Genomic DNA, 18,734 nt, shown 5'->3' with positions numbered 1-18,734 from the left:
CCACCAAAAGGTATAATCTAATAGCGAGGGTGATTTCCAATTTTTTAGAATGTGCATGAGAGCAGTCACCAACATGGTATCAATGAGTTTAGGTGGACAATTTGATTGTGTGAAACATGGGTGTTGAGAGCGAAGGATTACAATGTCTATAGAGATTTCTTCTGAGCAGTTAGTAATAGATTGTATGGTGTTCCAGACATAGGTCCAAAAAGAGCGGACTAGAGTACAATGAAATAACATATGATCAAGAGTTCCTTCCTCTTTCAAACAGTTCCAGCAAACAGAGTCTTGCTTTAAGTTAGCTTTCCACATGCGAAGTGGGGTCCATATTGCTTGCCACATAAGAAAGTACATTGATTGTGATACTCTAGAAGATAAAAGCGGGCGATTTGTTGATGACCAGAAAAGCTCCCAATCAATGTCAGAAAGCGGAGTGGTAAGTATAGCGTCCCAGTGCTTCATAGAGTGAGGTGAAAAAGTGAAGGAGTGATCTCTTAAAATACTGTAGAAGGATGATATCGCCTTGCCTTTTAATAGAGACAGAGAAGACCAGTTGTAGATAGTATTTTTGGAAGTCATATAGTCAAATCGTATATGCAAAGAAGGCAACACTCCAGTGAGAGAACGCCATTGTGAATAAGTAGAAGGAGGCAGCGAGTATGTAGAGCACAGTATATCGAATGGAATTAACGAGTTGAGGGTAGACAGTTGATGGACAAACCATATACCTGCCCGCTGCCACCTTTTCCATGATAGAGATTTGTCGTGATTTTGAATTTTGGGATTGTTCCAAAGGGACATGAGTGGACTAACATTAACTGAGATTTCAGTCAATGTATCTATAAGATAAAGAGCATGCTGCGTTGCACCCAATAAAGAGTATCTCTTTAAGTGCCTTGGTATTGACACCGTTAGTAAGCATGAGATGTGTAAAGGCGTACATAAAAAACATTCCATTTCAAACCAGGCAGGAAGATCTTGAGTGGGAAGATTTTGAGTGGAGGAGTTAGTGAGCCAGTAAGCTCCATATTTGGCTAATGAAGCAATATAATAGTGATAGAAATCAGGAAAGTTGAGACCACCATTGATCTTAGAGGCTTTCAGTTTGGCGAGAGCAATTCGAGGTTTTTTCTTGTTCCAAATGAATTCAGATATTTTCATATTTAGCCAATTAAATAATGATTTCCGGCATAACAGAGGGAGCATAGAAAGGATATAATTAATTTGAGGGGCCAGAGTCATTTTGATGGATGCAATTCTACCCCACCAGGATAAAAAGAGTGGAGTCCATCGAGATGTAGTGTTTAGAACTAGATTTTTGACTTTAGATATATTAAGATCTTGAGCATGAACCGAATCTTTATGTATTAAAATCCCCAAGTATTTCACAGCTTCATGTGACCATGAGAAAGGAAAATGCGCCAAATCTGATGGAAGTATATTATCATTTAGAGGGAAGATCTCTGATTTCTCCCAATTAACAGAGTATCCGGAAAGGAGGGAGTATTGAGTGATAATATGAATAAGATTGGGAAGGGAGAGTAAAGGGTCTCTCAGAAAAAGTAAAACATCATCAGCATAAGCTGCTAATTTGAAATCTCGATCAGAGGAGGGAATACCTTTAATTGAGGGACTTTGTCGTATAGCTGAAAGGAGTGGCTCTAACACTAAATTAAATAGCAATGGTGAGAGAGGACAGCCTTGTCGAGTACCTCTATGGAGGGGAAATTTATTGGATAAAGAATTGTTAATCCTAATACGAGCTGTGGGTTGATGATATAGCGTTTTTTATCCAGTTTGTAAAAAATGGGCCAAAATTATACCACTTCAGGACATGGAAAAGGAAAGGCCACTCCACTCGGTCAAAGGCTTTTTCAGCATCAATAGCTAGGCCTATTACAGGGTCTGACATTGTTTTAGCATGAGCGTTAATATAGTGAAATAGGCGCAGGTTGTCTCCTATATATCTTTGTTTAATGAACCCTGTTTGATCTTTATGTATAAGCAATGGGATTATTTTGGTAAGTCTTAATGCAAGTAATTTTGCCATTATCTTGTAGTCTAAATTGAGGAGAGAGATGGGGCGAAAGTTTTTAACTAAAGTGTCATCTCTGTCAGGTTTAGGGATTACTACAATGGTGGCCTCAGTGAAATTGAATTGCTTGTCCGGAGTGGAGTGGAGGAAGTCATAATATTTAAGGAGATGAGGAGCTAGTAGGGTGCGAAATTGCTTAAAGAATTCGTTCGTGAAGCCGTCTGGGCCAGGGGCTTTCCCAGCAGGTAAGGAAGATATGGCAGTTTCAATTTCTAATATAGTTATTGGAGAATCAAGTTCCAATTTAACAGATTCTGGAATGGTCGGATGAGTTAAGGAGGTAAGAAATGAGTCTATATCTGCTTCAGGAGTGGTAGATTCGGATTGGTATAAAGAAGTATAGAATTTTTCAAATTGAGAGGAAATTAGAGATCTGGTTTTGACTAATTGACCTGATGGATTCTGAATAGCCGTTATATGTAGTCTTTTAGATTTATTTTTAAGGTATCTGGCCAAAGGACGACCCATTATATTATCTCCCATGTAATGACCAGAGTTAGAGATAAAAATATCACGCCTAGCTATATATGAAACTAAAGTATTATATTCATATTTAAGATTTTGAATACGTTGGAAAGTATTTGGGTCATGTATGTGATTAGACATATGTTGTAATTCTAAGGTTTTGATGGAGTTTTCTAAATCTTTTTCCTTTCTCATGGACTGTTTCTTTTTCCAAGAGGCAATTTTAATCAATTCACCTCTAAGGGTTACTTTGTATGCTTCCCAGACAATGGAAGGGCAAATTTCAGGATCTTTAGAATTATTTTCAAAAAACTCCGCAGTGAAAGAATTGATTTTTTCAATAATTTCCTCGTCTAGCAGTAAGGCGTTGTTTAGCCGCCATGAGGGGGATTCCTTATGTGGGGCTGAGATGGATATATATAAAGAGATGGCAGCATGATCAGTAAGAGAGATTGGATGTATAATGGTATTGGTGAGATCTTGAATAAGAGAAGGGGATAAGAGAAAATAATCAATTCTTGAGTATGTATTATGTGGAGGTGAAAAATGTGTGTATTCTCTACCTTTCGGGTAAAGCAAGCGCCAAGGATCCACAAGAGAAAAGGCGTCCTTTAAAGCATGAAGAGCTGTGAAAGACTTGGATTTGGAGGGTTTACAAGAAGAAGATCTGTCAATATATAGATCTTGAATTTGATTAAAGTCCCCTCCCAATATCAGAGAACAAGTATCAAATTCAACTATCGCCAGCTGAAGCTCTTTGAAAAAGTTTGGGTGGTCTTTGACCGGGCCGTATATATTAAGAAAAATAAAATTAGTTGAGTGTATCGCAGCATGTACTAGACACCATCTTCCTTCAGTGTCTATTTTAAAATTGTGAATAACGGGAAATAGTTTATCATTGAGAAATATTGACACACCATTTTTCTTTTGATGAGTTGCAGGGGAATATAAGTGAGTTGAAAATCCCTTTAGTTGAAATTTCGAGGCAGCAGCAGGTAGGAGGTGGGTTTCCTGCAAATAAATTATATCAGGATGTTTATTGGATACATAATTAGCTATCTTTTTCCTTTTAATGGGATGGTTAAGACCATTCACATTAAAGGAAAAAACATGTAAATCAGCCATAATATATGATATATATTGTTGAATCATAGATTATATCTCCTCTGTCCAGAAAAATAACTGATATAATTGTAAGCTCGGGCAGACACTCCTGTCTAAGAAGAAGAGAGATAAAAAAAAGTGTGAAAGTAAAAGAAAAGAAATCAATAATATCAGCATAGTATATGGTCAGAAAAAGAATGGACCACACTATTCTACATATTTTAAAACATTTTAAATGTGATCCTGTGACCACGGAATAATAACACATATGGAACAACTAGTAAATTCCACACCTATTCAATAATAGAAAATTTGAGATTAGTGTGCTTGATTTAGCAGAATATATGACATAGTATATACAATTCATTACGAATTATAAGAAGATGTAACCCTTCTTCCATAACTCTTTTTGTAATCCGCTTTGAACTGAAAGGTAATGGCGGAATAGAAATCTGTAATGTAATGTAATATAGGTGCCACCGGCAGCCATAAGGGCTATTGGGGTTGTAGATAGGTGGGTATAGTGGGTTTTGGGGGTGTTTGGGGGGATTCACCATAACCTATAAGGGATTTCTGGTGAGATGTTTGTCTGGCACCCTTTTTGTGAAATTCACAGCAGTGCCCTGTACGGTGCCCCACTGCTTGGTTGTCATGTCTGGGTGGTCAATCCATTACAAGATTGGCACCTTCCATGTCCAAATGGTCTTGTTTTGGGCATTTGGGGCTTGGATATAATTTTGGTCAAAAATGTGGTATCAAGATAGATGTCCTGGCTGTCTGGACGAACAATAGCCTGGACGTCCAGAAAGATGATTTTTTTTTTTAATTCTAGATGTATTTTTTTTGAAAATGGCCATTTTCCCACTGCCATTTTTGGGTGTCTAACTTCATAGGTCCAAATCGGACTTAGACGTATGTTTTGATTATGCCCCTCCTTTGGTTTATATTTTTTTGTCTCATCCTGTACATATATCTTTCTAGGTGTATAGATAGATAGATAGATAGATAGATGGATGCAAGGAGAAAGGAACTCCAAGTCTTATTATAGGACAGAAAAAATAGAGTAAAGTTATAAACTAAAAAATCCAAGTTAAAGTAAAAAGAAGTTAGAATATTGCCACACCACTTTCTCAGCAGCCTAAGACCCCCGAGAAAGCTTCACAAAATAAATATGTTTTTAGAGCCACCTTAAATTTTGTATAGGGAAGCTCTTCTTAAGTCATCAAAGAATATTCCATAGGGATGGTGCAAGAGTGTCGGAGTATTTACCTCACTGGCCTGTGATAGAAACCTCTACCACAACTTTGTAACAGCCAGCAAGAATGATTTTCAAACCAGAAAAATGTCTATTTTTTTTTGCTTCAAAATCACTATTTTCTAGATGTTTTTGTGATCAGTGCACCTTTCTTTAGGTACCATTTTTAGGGGGGGAAAAACATCCTAGGGAAAAAAAATGCACAAAAACAAGCTTTTGGGATGTCTGAGGACCAGCATTTTTAGTAGACTGGCCAAACAAACATAACTGCAGAGTAGTAGGGTAGCCTGGGGTGTGAGGGGGGGGGGATGACTGCAGTACTCTTCACACAAATGGTCCCAGATATGACTTTTATCTTAACCCCCTTGTATTGTAAGCCTTCCTGGAACGGAAAAAAGCAAAAAACCAACCAACAATGATACCTCAGTGTGCATCACTTTAATATCCCCCAAAACCAGCATGTATCACCTATATGTAAGTACAGCAGGTATTAGTGGTTTTTGGAGGGCTCACTTGTTCTATCACAAGTGTACCAGTTAGAGTGGAATATGGTCCTAGGTCACCTTCTCTACAGTCCACTGTACTCCTGAGATCAGTTTGCTGCTTTAATAGGGATGACAATCATATCTGAAGCTATCATAGAGCCTGGTATATACAGTCACTGTCACATCTTTAGGGATGGGAAAGGGTCATGCCTTAATTTCTCCAGTGGTCATCTGGTCATTTAGGGAACCTTTTTGTAACTTAGTCATGCTTGAAACAGGACTAGCCAAAACCATCTCAATTTTTGCCCCCAACATTTTGGTTTTGCTCCATTATGGCAGAAAAACTTCTAACTTTTAGGAACACCCACAACCCTCCCAAAACATAACCCCAACATGCCCCTTTGAAATTTGGTGAACTGTAGAAAAAAATGTCTCAAATCAGTTTGGAAAATCACAGCTTAGACGTTTTTTGTTTTTTGTTTTTAGAAAAAATGCTCTCCTGATGCTTTATAATGTTTTTCTCTTTTGAAAATGAGCACCATAGCTTTTAGTGAATGAGACCTGCTTCCTTATTGTGCTTTGTGTATAACATTTTTCTGACATCTTCATGTCACACCCAATCATGAAGTATGACCCATTTTTAGTTGAGTGTTTAGCTCGGCCAATTATTTAGATTTTAATTACAAACTTAAACACTTTAGTCAGCAAAACATCTAGCTAGGCCATGGGAAATTGATTTGCAATAGAGCACTCTACTGTACAGATGCCCACTTAAGTTAACTCTATTGTAAATCTAATTATAAAAAAGTCCCGTGCATAGCACTAAAACCATTCTCATAGTACACCACAACATTGTAGCATGTAAATTTTGTTAATAAAAACAGTTTTCACCCAGCTGTTATATTGCAACATGCAACACTCATTTAGCTTCAATGATGTTACTGAATTTTCAATATATCTGTTTAAGGACCAATGAAATTAATTACCAAATGGGGCCTAAGGCTTTGATTCTGTCACATTTAGCCACTATTTCAAGTTCAAAAGTCTTTACTTCAAAAGCAGTGTGAACAATTTTGGCAATATTATTAAACTGAAAGTATATGTGGGTTTCTGCTTTTAGGTGTTGACAGAAAAACAATGTGAATAAAACCAGTAAAAAATTTAAAACATTATTGGATGGATACTGGAAAATTACTGCCATCCCAGTAGGGTGTCAATTTGTCCTCCTTGCTTACTTTAGACCCATGACTCTGCCTTTGCAACTTTTCGGAACTGACTGTGGGTGATCTCTTCCTTGAACCACTGCCCCTCTAAAACTCCAGGTTTTTTTTGTAATTATATTTATTCAGGTAACCAGCAAAAGAACAAATATCCATAGAAGAGAAATATATGAATAATAGCAGTACAAAATTGCACCTATATCTAGCATGAAGTACTAGCTAGACTTGTAGAGTACTCTGATCTAGAAGTCAAAAGATGCACTCATAGAAAAATAAAGCTTTATACATCCAATGCCAGCACAAGCTGGAAACTTGCAAAAGATTTTTTCCTTTTCCATATATAGAATAGAATAACATAATAATACTAATGGTAAGAAAATATCCCCCTTCCCTACCCCCAAGAGCCATATGAACACCAAGCATATTTATAGTCAGTCATATCTGTTTAACAACAAACTTCAATCATGGTGCGAAAAGGTCATCCAAAAGGATAACCAGACCTATTAGAAATTATGCCATATCTTATTATCAGCATAGAAATATAATGGCAGATAAAGGCCAAATGACCCATCCAGTCTGCCTAACCACAGCATCTACTATCTCCTCCTCTACCCAAGAGATCCCACGTGCCTATCCCACACTTTCTTGAATTCAGACATGTACTTTGTCTCCACCAGCTGTATCAGGAGCCTATTCCATGCATCTTCCACCCTTTCTGTAAAAAAAGTATTTTCATAGATTACTCCTGAGTCTATCACCTCTTAACTTCATCCTATGCCCTCTAATTCCAGAGCTTCCATTCAAATGAAAGAGACTTGCCTCATGTGCATTTATGCCATGACGGTATTTAAATGTCTCTATCATATTTCCCTTCTCCTGCCTTTCCTCCAAAGTATACATATTGAGATCTTTAAGTCTGTCTCCATACTCCTTATGATGAAGACCATGCACTATTTTAGTAGCTGCCTCTGGACACACTTCTTTTCTTTCCAGCAAAGCTAAAAGACCAGATTTTTCCAATGTGAGAAAGGTGGCTTATCCCTGACATATATCTATTAAAAACAAACTTTTTCTCCCAACTGAATAAACCTGGTTGAGGGCAGGGACAGGTCCTCTGGAGAGACAGATTCTACGCAAACTCCTAATTCAACTTGCTTCTCATCTCTTCTGGCATTTGAAAAACATATGATTTATCATTAAACACAATATGTAATAGGGCTGGTTATTGTAGAATAAATTTTATTTCCTTCTCTAAATATGATTGTTGTCATATGTAAGATCTCTCCTCATGCTATATTATTGCATTATTTGATCCTCATAGCGAAGTTTAATACCCTGGCAATGACCACCACTCTCAGCATAGTTGAAGTCAGTATCACTCTTTCAATTCTGTACGCTCTCTCTATCCTTAAGGGGCCTAGAGAGGAACTGTATAGTAGTTCAGATTTAAGTCATTTCTCAAAGATTCCTACCAGTTTGTCATCTTTTGGTCCCTCTGGAATACCCAAAACCCAATGATTGTTTCTTTGTGATCTGTTCTCCAGACTGTCAATCTTATCAGCATAACCAGACACAGTTTTCTGCATTTTCATCAGCTCCCACAAGGCAAATGCAAAGAATCCTCTACAGAGTTCACATGACCTTCTAGCTCAGCAACTCTGTCACTGAAATCAGCAACCAAGTGCATAAGTACAATATGTCAAATTGTTGTTTACTATCAGCTAATTTTTCATCTCTATAAAAATAATTTTAATCTGTGACAGCAAAGATTGACCTGGAGATGCCATGTTTGTGTCAGTTGATGCTGCAGACCTTGATTTGTCTTTCTCTTTCTTACCCATCTTAGAAGCCATGGAAGCTGAATTTTTCTTTTAAATATTTGTTGATATATCTACAATATATCAACAATCTGTATTGGATCGCAAAAAGAGGAAAGATGCTATCAAACAGGGTGGACTGATGATGATAGCCCAGGAGCAGAGGAAAAATTTATTTAATTCATTTTCTATCCCATCCTCCCCAAAGAGCCCAGGATGGGTTACAGGTTAGCATACGTAATAATATACAGTTAATAGGTTGCCATAGTTACAGTACAAGCCTGTGGTTTTTTTTTCTGGTAAAAGTTTTTATTCTAACTCAACACATACTAGGGATCTAATGCCAATATCCATAATATAGAGCTTACTAATTAACTCCCCCCCCCATTTTACAAAACTGTAGCGTGGTTTTTAGTGCTGTATGCAGCAGTAACAGCTCCGATACTCACAGAATTCCTATGATCATCTTTGTAATCTATCAGTCATGGGAGTTAGATGAACAGGTATGTTATTATTGCTTTCCTAAAGTTGAGGAGTCTGTGGGGGCAGTTGATTCCAGAGGGTCAGTATGAAGTGGGAGTACGAATGTCATTTGGCGGTTTGCAATTGAAGGGCATGACCAGGGTGCATTTTGAGGCATTTTTCATACTGGGAGCAGAGACATGCTTGGCACGTATGAAGAAAGCTTGGCTGTCATGTAGCCCAGCGCCATGTCATGCAAGGTTTGAACACTAGCATCAGATCCTTGAAGACAGAATATTTGGCTATGGGCAGTCAGTGAGAGACCAGGTCGCGGGGATGGAGATTCTTTAGAAGTCTGAATGCCATATTTTGTACACGCTGGAGACATTGTACATTCTTCGCCATGAGACTGTTTAATAGTGTGTTGCAGTAGTCCATGAGGAAGAGGACTAAGGCATAGAATAGCTGGATGAAGTCAGACTCTGAAAGGTAGTTCCTTATTTTTTGGAGTTGACACAGGTAGTAAAATGAGAAATATACCACCTGAGAGATGTAGTTGGAGAGCGATAGGTTGGAGTCAAGGAGTATTCCTAGGCTAAGTGCTTGGTCTTTCATAGTTATGGCAGTTGAGTCCCAACGACGAGTGAGATGGATATAGTTGCAGCATTCTTTGTGGATCCACAGGAGTTCTGTCTTGAAGGCGTTAAGTTCTTCAGCTCATTGCACCATGTGAACCTCCTTTCTAAAACTTCAATTTTATGTACACTGCAGGCGTCTAAGTTCTTTAGTGAATCGAGTCTAACGGTGTCTAAGTCCCGCTCCACCCCTAACTACACCAACTAAGGCACCATTAGGCATCCTACTGTAGATGTGTTACTGGCACCTACAATGTAGATGCCTCCCGGTGCCTACTTTTTTAAACGAGTTTTTAATTGGTTTTAAATGACAGTCAATTAGTACACCAATTAAAGCCAATTAAAACAATTAAGTTAGACAAAGCATATTTACGCATCTTTGCGAGGACTATCATTGCCTAACTTATGGTGCCGTTTATAGAATATGGCCCTAAGTGCTCCCTCGTTAATGATGGCCAGGTACTACATACTAAATGTAGGACCAGAATTAGAAAATACTGCTTTTGCCCCTATCAGTTGCCAAATTAAATTTGCAATCATCGTGCAGCATAATCTTGCATTAAGCCGTGATAACTATACATTTCATTACAGTTTAGTAAAAGGGACCCCCCTTAATAGCAAGCATATTTTTACTTATGGGGGAGGAAGAATAAATTTTCAGTGGGACATTTTGTGCAGGTATGCATCTGTTTATCCATGTACAAAGATGATGTACATTTGTGAGAGCTAGCAGTTTACCCTGTACAACTCCAGCACATCCATTAGTTAGGTATTTGTTAGGATTTTCAATAAATTATTGGGGGGGTTTTCTTCTATTTTATCTATGCTTTTCTACCTTTCAAAAACATTTCAAGATATATGTGTTCACAGCATCATAACTGGGGTGCATAATCATTTCTTCCTTCAATAGGATACAAAATCAATACTAAATATGAAACTCTAATGGAAGTAAGATAATAGGCAGTGGCCTAATTTCATTGTATTTGGCATTCATAGTACAAAAAGACATTATGTTGGGTTCTAGACGAGGCTCATTACATTCTACTTACTAAATTTCTTAATGTCACTTTTACCTGAAAGGTTATTTAAGCTTCACCAAAAAGCTACAGCTGCTACAGCTGGAAGAGATAATGCAAATGTATTTACCCAGACTCTGTTTGCTTATGGAACTCAGAAATACAAGTTTGTTCAAATAATGAAATGAAACCAGGACCAACTCATACTATTTTGAACACACTGAGGTAGTTCTTTCGGCCCACTGCTTCACTTTATGGATCTTATTATATATCAGGTTGTCTATGTCTATTTTATGGAGGTAATGTAGGGGAATCTAGGGGTGGCCCAACATCTGCAGCTGGTGATCTGCAGGTCTCATTCTCTACAACTGATAGGAGAATCCATACATCATATGTAAGGAAAAAAGAAATGAATTAGACAAGATATTTATGAGAAGATAGGTAGGAAAAAACTACTGCCTGTCTCATATCTACCAAAGAACATTCGGATGAACCACGAGATTCTGGAAATGTGTTTTCTTGATAGGTGAATAATAATGAAACTTTATTTTTTTTCACAATAGCAAATATTAGACACACTCAAATACTAGTGAAATAGATTGTTATAGTTATTCTCACAGTAATTTATAAACAGTGTCACACTTACAATTATGGCAAGTGGCACCAGAATATCCTGTTCCTTCACAGTTGCATTTGAAGCTGTCCCAGGTTTGGGTGCATTTCCCACCATGCTCACAGTGATTGGGCACACATCTGTAAGAACCAAAAACAAGCAATAGAAAATTAATAAACATTGCAAAACACATTATTGGCAGATAATGTATTCTTACCTCATTCAATGTGTCTAGCTGCCTCTGTCTACTGTGTTTTGGCAGAGCTTACTCATTGTCTGACCTCCTGTTGCTCTCATCCCACCACAACCCTCTGTAATTCCCCCTTGCATACTTGAAATCACTGCTCCATCTAAGCGGAGTGGGAGTCCTCCAACAGCACTGCTTCCAGTAGAGGGTGCAACTTTGATTATCTGTTTTCAATCATTAGAGACAAGCAGGTTCCCTGAAGTCCTGCAGAGCCTGCCTGCCCCTCATTATTGAAAATGTGATAGTGAAACAGCATCCCTCACTGGCAGCTCCACAGGGGTTCCCTCAGCTTGGAGGGAATAGTTCTTGAAATCCATTGATATTTTTGACTCATTTTGCCTCTGCTTGTAGATCATTTCCAGAGACAGACCTATCAGTGAGCAACTGTGTTTTTCACACATGACTCTACCCATAGGCATGGGAACGTGGGAGGCCACAGGGACCATGGCCTCCCCCAAAATTGCCAATTTTATGTGCCACTTTTATCCTTGGTGGTCCAGAGGTGCAGCAGGTATGAGCGAGCTTTCCAAACTCCTGCCCGCTGCTAACCCGGTCGCGGCTGGTTTCTTCTGTCGCTGAGCGGCAATGAGCAGGAGCGCGCTTTGCTCCTGCTCGGCGCTCAGTGGCTTCTTTGATTGGCTCTCGCAAATTCTCATGAATCACAAGAATTTTCAGGAGCCAATTTTTATAAATGGCTAAACACCGAGCATGAATGCCAAATTGCGCTCCTGATCATTGCCACTCAGCAGCAGAAGAAACCAGCCGCGACCGACTGGGTTAGCAGTGGGCAGGAGTGCAGAAAGCTCACTCCTACCCGCTGCAACTCTGGACCATCAGATCAGAGGAGGTAGGAGGATGGGGCAGGGTGCAGTTAGAGCGAGGGAGGTTGGATGGATGGGTGCAGAGTTTGACGGGGGGTGGCTGGGTGCAGAGCCTGACAGGCAGAGGCTGGGTGCAGGGAGTTGGGAAGGCAGGGAAGACAGATGCTCAGGGAGTTGGGAAAGACAAATACTGCATGTACTGGGAGAAAGTTGGGAAGGACAAATGCATGGACTTGGGGGGGGTAGGAAAGGAGGAAAAGAGAGATACTGCACAGGTGGAGTAGTGGGAAGGGAGATAAATAAATGCTGCTGGTGGGAGAGGGAAAAGGAACAGAGAATTTTTGAACATAGGTGTGTGGCATGAGAGGGAAAGAGAGATGATGTATATGGGGAAAGGAAAAAAGAGGGAAATTTTTTGGACATGATAGTGGTGGAGAGGAGGGAGGGAGAAATGTTACACTGGGAGGGAGAAGAGATGACACAAAGAAGGAAGAAATGGCAGACCACTGGAATGGGAAGGAGAGAAAGAGATATAGAGAGAGATGCTAGATCACAGAATAGAAGGGAAGGAGGGGAGAGAGAGATACCAGACCGCAAAAAGGAGAGGAGAGAGATGTTAGACCTCAGGAAGAGCGAGGGAAGGAGAGAGAGATGCCAGACCATGGAAGAGGAGAGAGATGCCAGACCATATATGGGGGAAAAGGGGGAAGACAGATGTCTGACCATGGGAGAGGGATGAGGTGGTGCATAGGGATAGAGGGGAATGGGGAGACAGAGAGAGGAGATGGTGCACAGCAATGGGTGCAACAGGGAAGAGATAAGAAGAAATGCTCATTATGGATAGATGGGAATAGGGGAGAAGAAATATGGAGGAGATGGTATATATGGATAGATGGGAAGGGGAGGCATGGAAAAGTAGATTTTGAGAAGAAAGCAGAAAAATGGAATAAAGTTGAATGTTAAAAGTTAATGTTAAAGATGGATGTATGGCAGAAAGTGAAGGAGAGAAAAATAGCAAATGGATAAGGTGGCCCTGGATACACAGTTAAGAGCATAGACAGAAGGAAGTGCAGCCAGAGACTGGGAAAGATGGTTTGAAAACCAAATTCACCAGGCAATAAAGGTAGAGAAAATGGTTTTGTTTTCAATTTAATGATTGAATTGTGTCAGTAATGAGAAATTACATCTGCTGTCTTTATTTTGTACTGTTCAGGAAGAAATGTATTTGTTTCTATTTCTCTGGGTGTTGTACTGCATGCAGAGTCTTGCATCTTAGAGTTTTGTTTGTATATATTAGTACTTTTAGTTTGTGGTCCTGTTCAATTAACCCAGCTAGGGATAAAATTATTCAGTTACGCTGATGACTTCACAATTATTATCCCATTTGCCAACTCCATCTCGGAAACAATTCCAAAAGCATCAGAAGCCATAAACTTGATGGAACATTGGATGACAGACTTCAAACTCAAGCTCAATACTGAGAAGACAAAATTCTTTGTCGCTTCACCGCGCCCTCTTGACACCAAAACCCCACTAGACATCAACAAACATAACTACCCCATACAGCCCATCATTAAAATACTGGGTGTAACTCTGGACCAATGCCTCACCATGAAAGATCAGGTGGACTCCCTAATCAAAAAGAGTTTTTTCACCCTCTGGAAACTTAAATCCATTAAAGCATACTTTGATAACTCTGCCTTCAGAATCTTGGTACAATCCCTCGTATTAAGTCAACTCGACTACTGTAACATCGCCTACTTAGCAATCCCCCAAAAGAATATGTGACGATTACAACTAATGCAAAACACTGCGGTCAGACTAATCTTCGGTCTAAAGAAGTTCGATCACGTGACGCCATACTTCAAACAGCTACACTGGCTGCCGATGGAAGCTTGTGTAAAGTTTAAGTTTGCCTGCCTCTGTTTTAAAGTTTTCTACGGTCTAACCCCTAAATACATCACTGACCTATTCTCCTTCTCAGCCAACAAACACAAGAGAAGCTCCCACTCGCACTTCGTTTCTCCCCCGGTTAGAGGATGCAAACTAAAAAAACACCATGAGCATCTTCTCTCACATCAGGCTGCTCTATGGGGTAAAGACCTAGAACAACTCCTATTGCCCACCACTTATGAGGTATTCAGGAAATGCCTCAAAACTCACCTATTCCTGAAATACCTAGACAGCTGACCCACTTCCCTCCTTCCCCTCTCTTGCCCTTTCTCCCCATTGTCCTCACATCCCTTAAGTTAACTCAACTTGTACGTCAACTCAACTTGTACCCCACTAATCTTCTTTAAACCGCATAGAACTTAACGGTATTGCGGTATATAAACTGTTATTATTATTATTATTATTATTTGCATAGACGTTATCTGCATGTGTGACCAAGGCCAGGTGTTCTGGTAGGAATGAATGTTGAAAAACATGTATGCTTTGTGTAGTTTAATTTTGTGGTTAACCATTATATACTGTTAATAAAATTATATTGTATGTATATATGAAAAATGAATGGAAAAAATGGTATTACAATTACAGTGCTACTATTATGGGGCGGGGTCTGGGGCGGAGATTGGGCGGAGTCTGGGGCATAGCTTGCGGGCCCCCAAAACAAAAAAGTATTCCGCTGCCTATGGCCCTACTGACTTATGTAAATGAGGCTTGGTATCCCTCTATATCCCCTTCAAGCCTCCACTGGCTATTTCTTAATAAAAGATTTGTGTCATCCATGCAATATATCATGCTAACTCCAATTAGCTTCATCTGGTAATTAATCCTTCTTAGTATCAATTGATTAATTTGATTTGTGATAGAATATGTCAAGTACACATAGGATTATATACTGTAGACAAATTACACATGAAGGACAATAATGAGAGAAATCACCTTATCATAAATTCAGTTTTTTTTTTTTTTAAGACTTGGGACACCTAACTTCAAAATGTTCAGATGAAAAGCTCCCATGCCATGCAATCTATTTTTCCTTAGAATGTTTAGTATTATAGATTTGCCTCAGACAATATGGGCCTGTATCTTACAGTATAAACAAAAGAACAACCCTGGATTTCTCCATCTTAGCCCTGCCAGTAACACATGATAATGAGCTGGCACTTTGCCTGCTATCTGGAGAGGAAATTAACCAGCTTACAATGGCAAGCAGATGCTCCGTTCTTTAGAGGAGATATTAACAAGCACTTCATGTAAAGAGCCTGCAACTCTTTTCTCCATTGTCCTATACTCTGGAAGCATAACTACTTTTAGAATACAAAAAAGGAAAATGGATCGTTCGGATGAAGTAAGGAAAACAGAAGCACATTATTCAGAGTGGAGTGGCCTGACTCCAGTAGCAGTCAGAAAGAGCCGGCCATACTCTCAGTAATGTAGCACACAGCAATTTTCAAAAACGGGCTTAGCAGAAGCCAAGTACCTTTTTCTGAAGGACTTTGGCCATAATAGTTAATAATAATCCCATCAAAGCCAAAAAAATAAGAATAATAACCTAACCAAAAAACATTTATTTAATAAGACAAAATAATCATATAAAAACAGTGTTTGTTACCATTAAAATAATAAGATATTAACCCTATAAATCCAGATATAACTACATTTCAGCATTATCTACCCATTTTTAAGACTCACTTCAATCCTAGACAAAAGGTCATTGAGCTACCTTGCCACAAATTGGATGGGCAGCCTAACTAACACTGTGGCACAGCAGTGTAATGACCTCTTGTTTAGGATTGAAGTGAGTCTAGTAATGAAGGATTTTGAGGGTTTTTTTCATTTCCATTAGATTCAAATTCTGTATAAGCAATAATACAGGCTTTGTTTTGTTTGTTTTGCACATTAAAAGTTCGTTTGGGCGCACTAACAGAATACTGAATTGAATTTGATTTTCATTCTTATTACGATTTGGCAGTGATATAAAACTGTCTATTTACATCTGGTCAGTGAAGCAGATTGGTTATTTTGGTTTTTTTTCCATGTACATTGGTGTCTTATTTAAGCACAATTACCACTTTGTATTATGGGCATGCTAAAAGATAAGGCGCCCATTATATTCTATGGGTGCCTTAGTATTAGCGCACGCTAATCGGTTAGCGCGCCTTAGTAAAAGGACTCCTGAATGTTCAGGAATAAGAGCCAGTGACTGTCAGTATAACATTTACTGCTATCAGCTGAAATAAGAACATAAGAATTGCCGTTGCTGGGTCAGACCAGTGGTCCATTCTGCCCAGCAGTCCGCTCACGCGGCGGCCTTCTGGTCAAAGACCAGTGCCCTGAGACAAGCCCTACCAGCATATGTCCTTGTTCAGCAGGGACTTGTCTAACTTTCTCTTGAATCCCTGGAGGGTGTTTTCCCCTATGACAGACTCCAGAAGAGCATTCCAGTTTTCTACCACTCTCTGGGTGAAGAAGAAATTCCTTACGTTTGTACAGAATCTATCCCCTTTCAACTTTAGAGAGTGCCCTCTCATTCTCCCTATCTTGGAGAGGGTGAACAACCGGTCCTTATCTACTAAGTTATCCCCTTCAGTACCTTGAATGTTTCGATATGTTCGAGGGAGAAGAGGCCCAGTTTCTCTAATCTTTCACTGTACGGCAACTCCTCCAGCCCCTTAACCATCTTAGTCACTCTTTTCTGGACCCTTTCGAGTAATACCGTGTCCTTCTTCATGTACCAGTGCTGTACGCAGTACTCCAGGAGAGGGTGCACCATGGCCAGGTACAGCGGCATGATAACCTTCTCCGATCTGTTCGTGATTCCCTTCTTAATCATTCGTAGCATTCTGTTCGTCCTTTTCGCCGCCACTGCACATTGTGCGGCGGCTTCATCGACTTGTTGATCAGAACTCCCAAGTCCCTTTCCTGGGAGGTCTCTCCAAGTACCGCCCCGGACATCCTGTATTCGTGCATGAGATTTTTGTTACTGACATGCATCACTTTACACTTATCCACATTGAACCTCATCTGCCATGTCGATGCCCATTCCTCGAGCCTGATTATGTCACGTTGCAGATCTTTTCAATCTCCCTGCGTCTTCACTACTCTGAATAACTTCATTTCATCTGCAAATTGCTCGTCGTACCTATGTCCAGATTGTTTATAAAGATGTTGAAGAGCATGGGTCCAAGCACCGAGCCCTGCGGCACCCCACTGGTAACACTCTTCCAGTCCAAGTATTGTCCATTTACCCCCACTCTCTGTTTCCTATGCTCCAGCCAGTTTTTAATCCATGTGAGTATTTCACCCTCGATTCCATGGCTCGCAATTTTCCGAAATAGTCATTCATGCGGAACCTTGTTGAATGCCTTCTGAAAGTTCAGATATACAATGTCGACCGGGTCACCCTTGTCTATCTGCCTGTTTACTTCCTCTAAGAAGTGCAGCAAGTTTGTCAAACAAGATCTACCTTTGCTGAAACCGTGCTGGCTGGTCCTCATCAGACCGTGTCCGTCAAGGTGATCAATGATGCTGTCCTTTATCAGCGCCTCTACCATCTTTCCCGGTACCGAGGTCAGACTCACCGATCTGTAGTTTCCTGGGTCTCCCCTCGAACCTTTTTTGAAGATCGACATAACATTCGCCACCTTCCAGTCCTCCGGAATCTTTCCCGTTTTGATCGACAGATTGGGTATTAATTGAAGCAGTTCAGCTATGGTCCCTTTCAGTTTCTTGATGAACCTCAGACGGATGCCATCCGGTCCCAGGGATGTATCGCTCTTAAACTTATCAATCTGCCTGCATACTTTTTCTAGACTGACCATTAACCCTGTCAGTTTCCCATTTTCACTTCCAGCATATAGCCTGATGGGTTCCAGTATGCTGTGTATATCCTCTTCTGTAAATACAGACACAAAAAATGTGTTCAGTCTATCAGCGATTGCTTTGTCCTCCTTTAGCGCTCCCTTTATTCCTTGGTCATCCAACGGTCCCACCACTTCCTTCGCGGGTCGTTTCCCTTTAATATATCGAAAGAACGGTTTGAAGTTTTTTGCCTCCTTGGGAAACCAGATGCCTAAACCTAATGGGTAATGGTGGCAGCTTGAGGTGGCAGCTTGGGGGTTGTGGCAGTTGAAGGCTTGTAGTTTGGGGGTTTGGTGCAGCTTGAAGGTATAGACTGGGGTTTGAGCAGTTTGGGAGTGTGGGTAAGTTGGTGGGTGATCGAATATTTTTAGGATATAGTTTTGGGTTACTGGAGCAGTTTGGGGGTACTTTTAGTGAATAGAGATCAATTGTGGAGAGTTTTGAAATTTTGGGTAGAGGATAGTTTTCAAGTTTAGAGGCAGTTAGGGATAGTTTTGAAGTTTAAGGACAGTTTTGAGGTTTGGGGGGTATGGAAAGTAGTGAATGGGGAGAAGTAATTTAGAAAGGAGCAATTACCTAACTGCTATGCCTCACTTTATCTTAATTTGTATGCTCAGAAGATGGAACTACTTTACACACAGAAATTCACTGAACCCTTTTTTTTTTGGGGGGGAGAGGGGGGGTTGGAAGG

At 39.9% G+C, this 18,734-nt stretch overlaps 1 protein-coding gene across 4 annotated transcripts in view; it reads right to left on the bottom strand.

Annotated features, from left to right (window-relative positions):
* The window catches only part of CNTNAP2 (contactin associated protein 2), a 2,440,986-nt gene that overhangs the window by 919,717 nt on the left and 1,502,535 nt on the right, over positions 1–18,734 (bottom strand). For all 4 annotated transcript variants that reach the window (XM_033930311.1, XM_033930310.1, XM_033930313.1 and 1 more), the window contains one exon: positions 11,201–11,307. In XM_033930311.1, the coding sequence (XP_033786202.1) occupies positions 11,201–11,307 (107 nt within the window). The remainder of the gene's footprint in view (positions 1–11,200; positions 11,308–18,734) is intronic.

This window comes from Geotrypetes seraphini, chromosome 2 (assembly GCF_902459505.1).
Source record: "Geotrypetes seraphini chromosome 2, aGeoSer1.1, whole genome shotgun sequence".
NCBI lineage: Eukaryota > Metazoa > Chordata > Amphibia > Gymnophiona > Dermophiidae > Geotrypetes > Geotrypetes seraphini.
The sequence above is the reverse complement of the archived record's forward strand: the minus strand, read 5'-3'. Positions and strand labels throughout refer to the sequence as shown.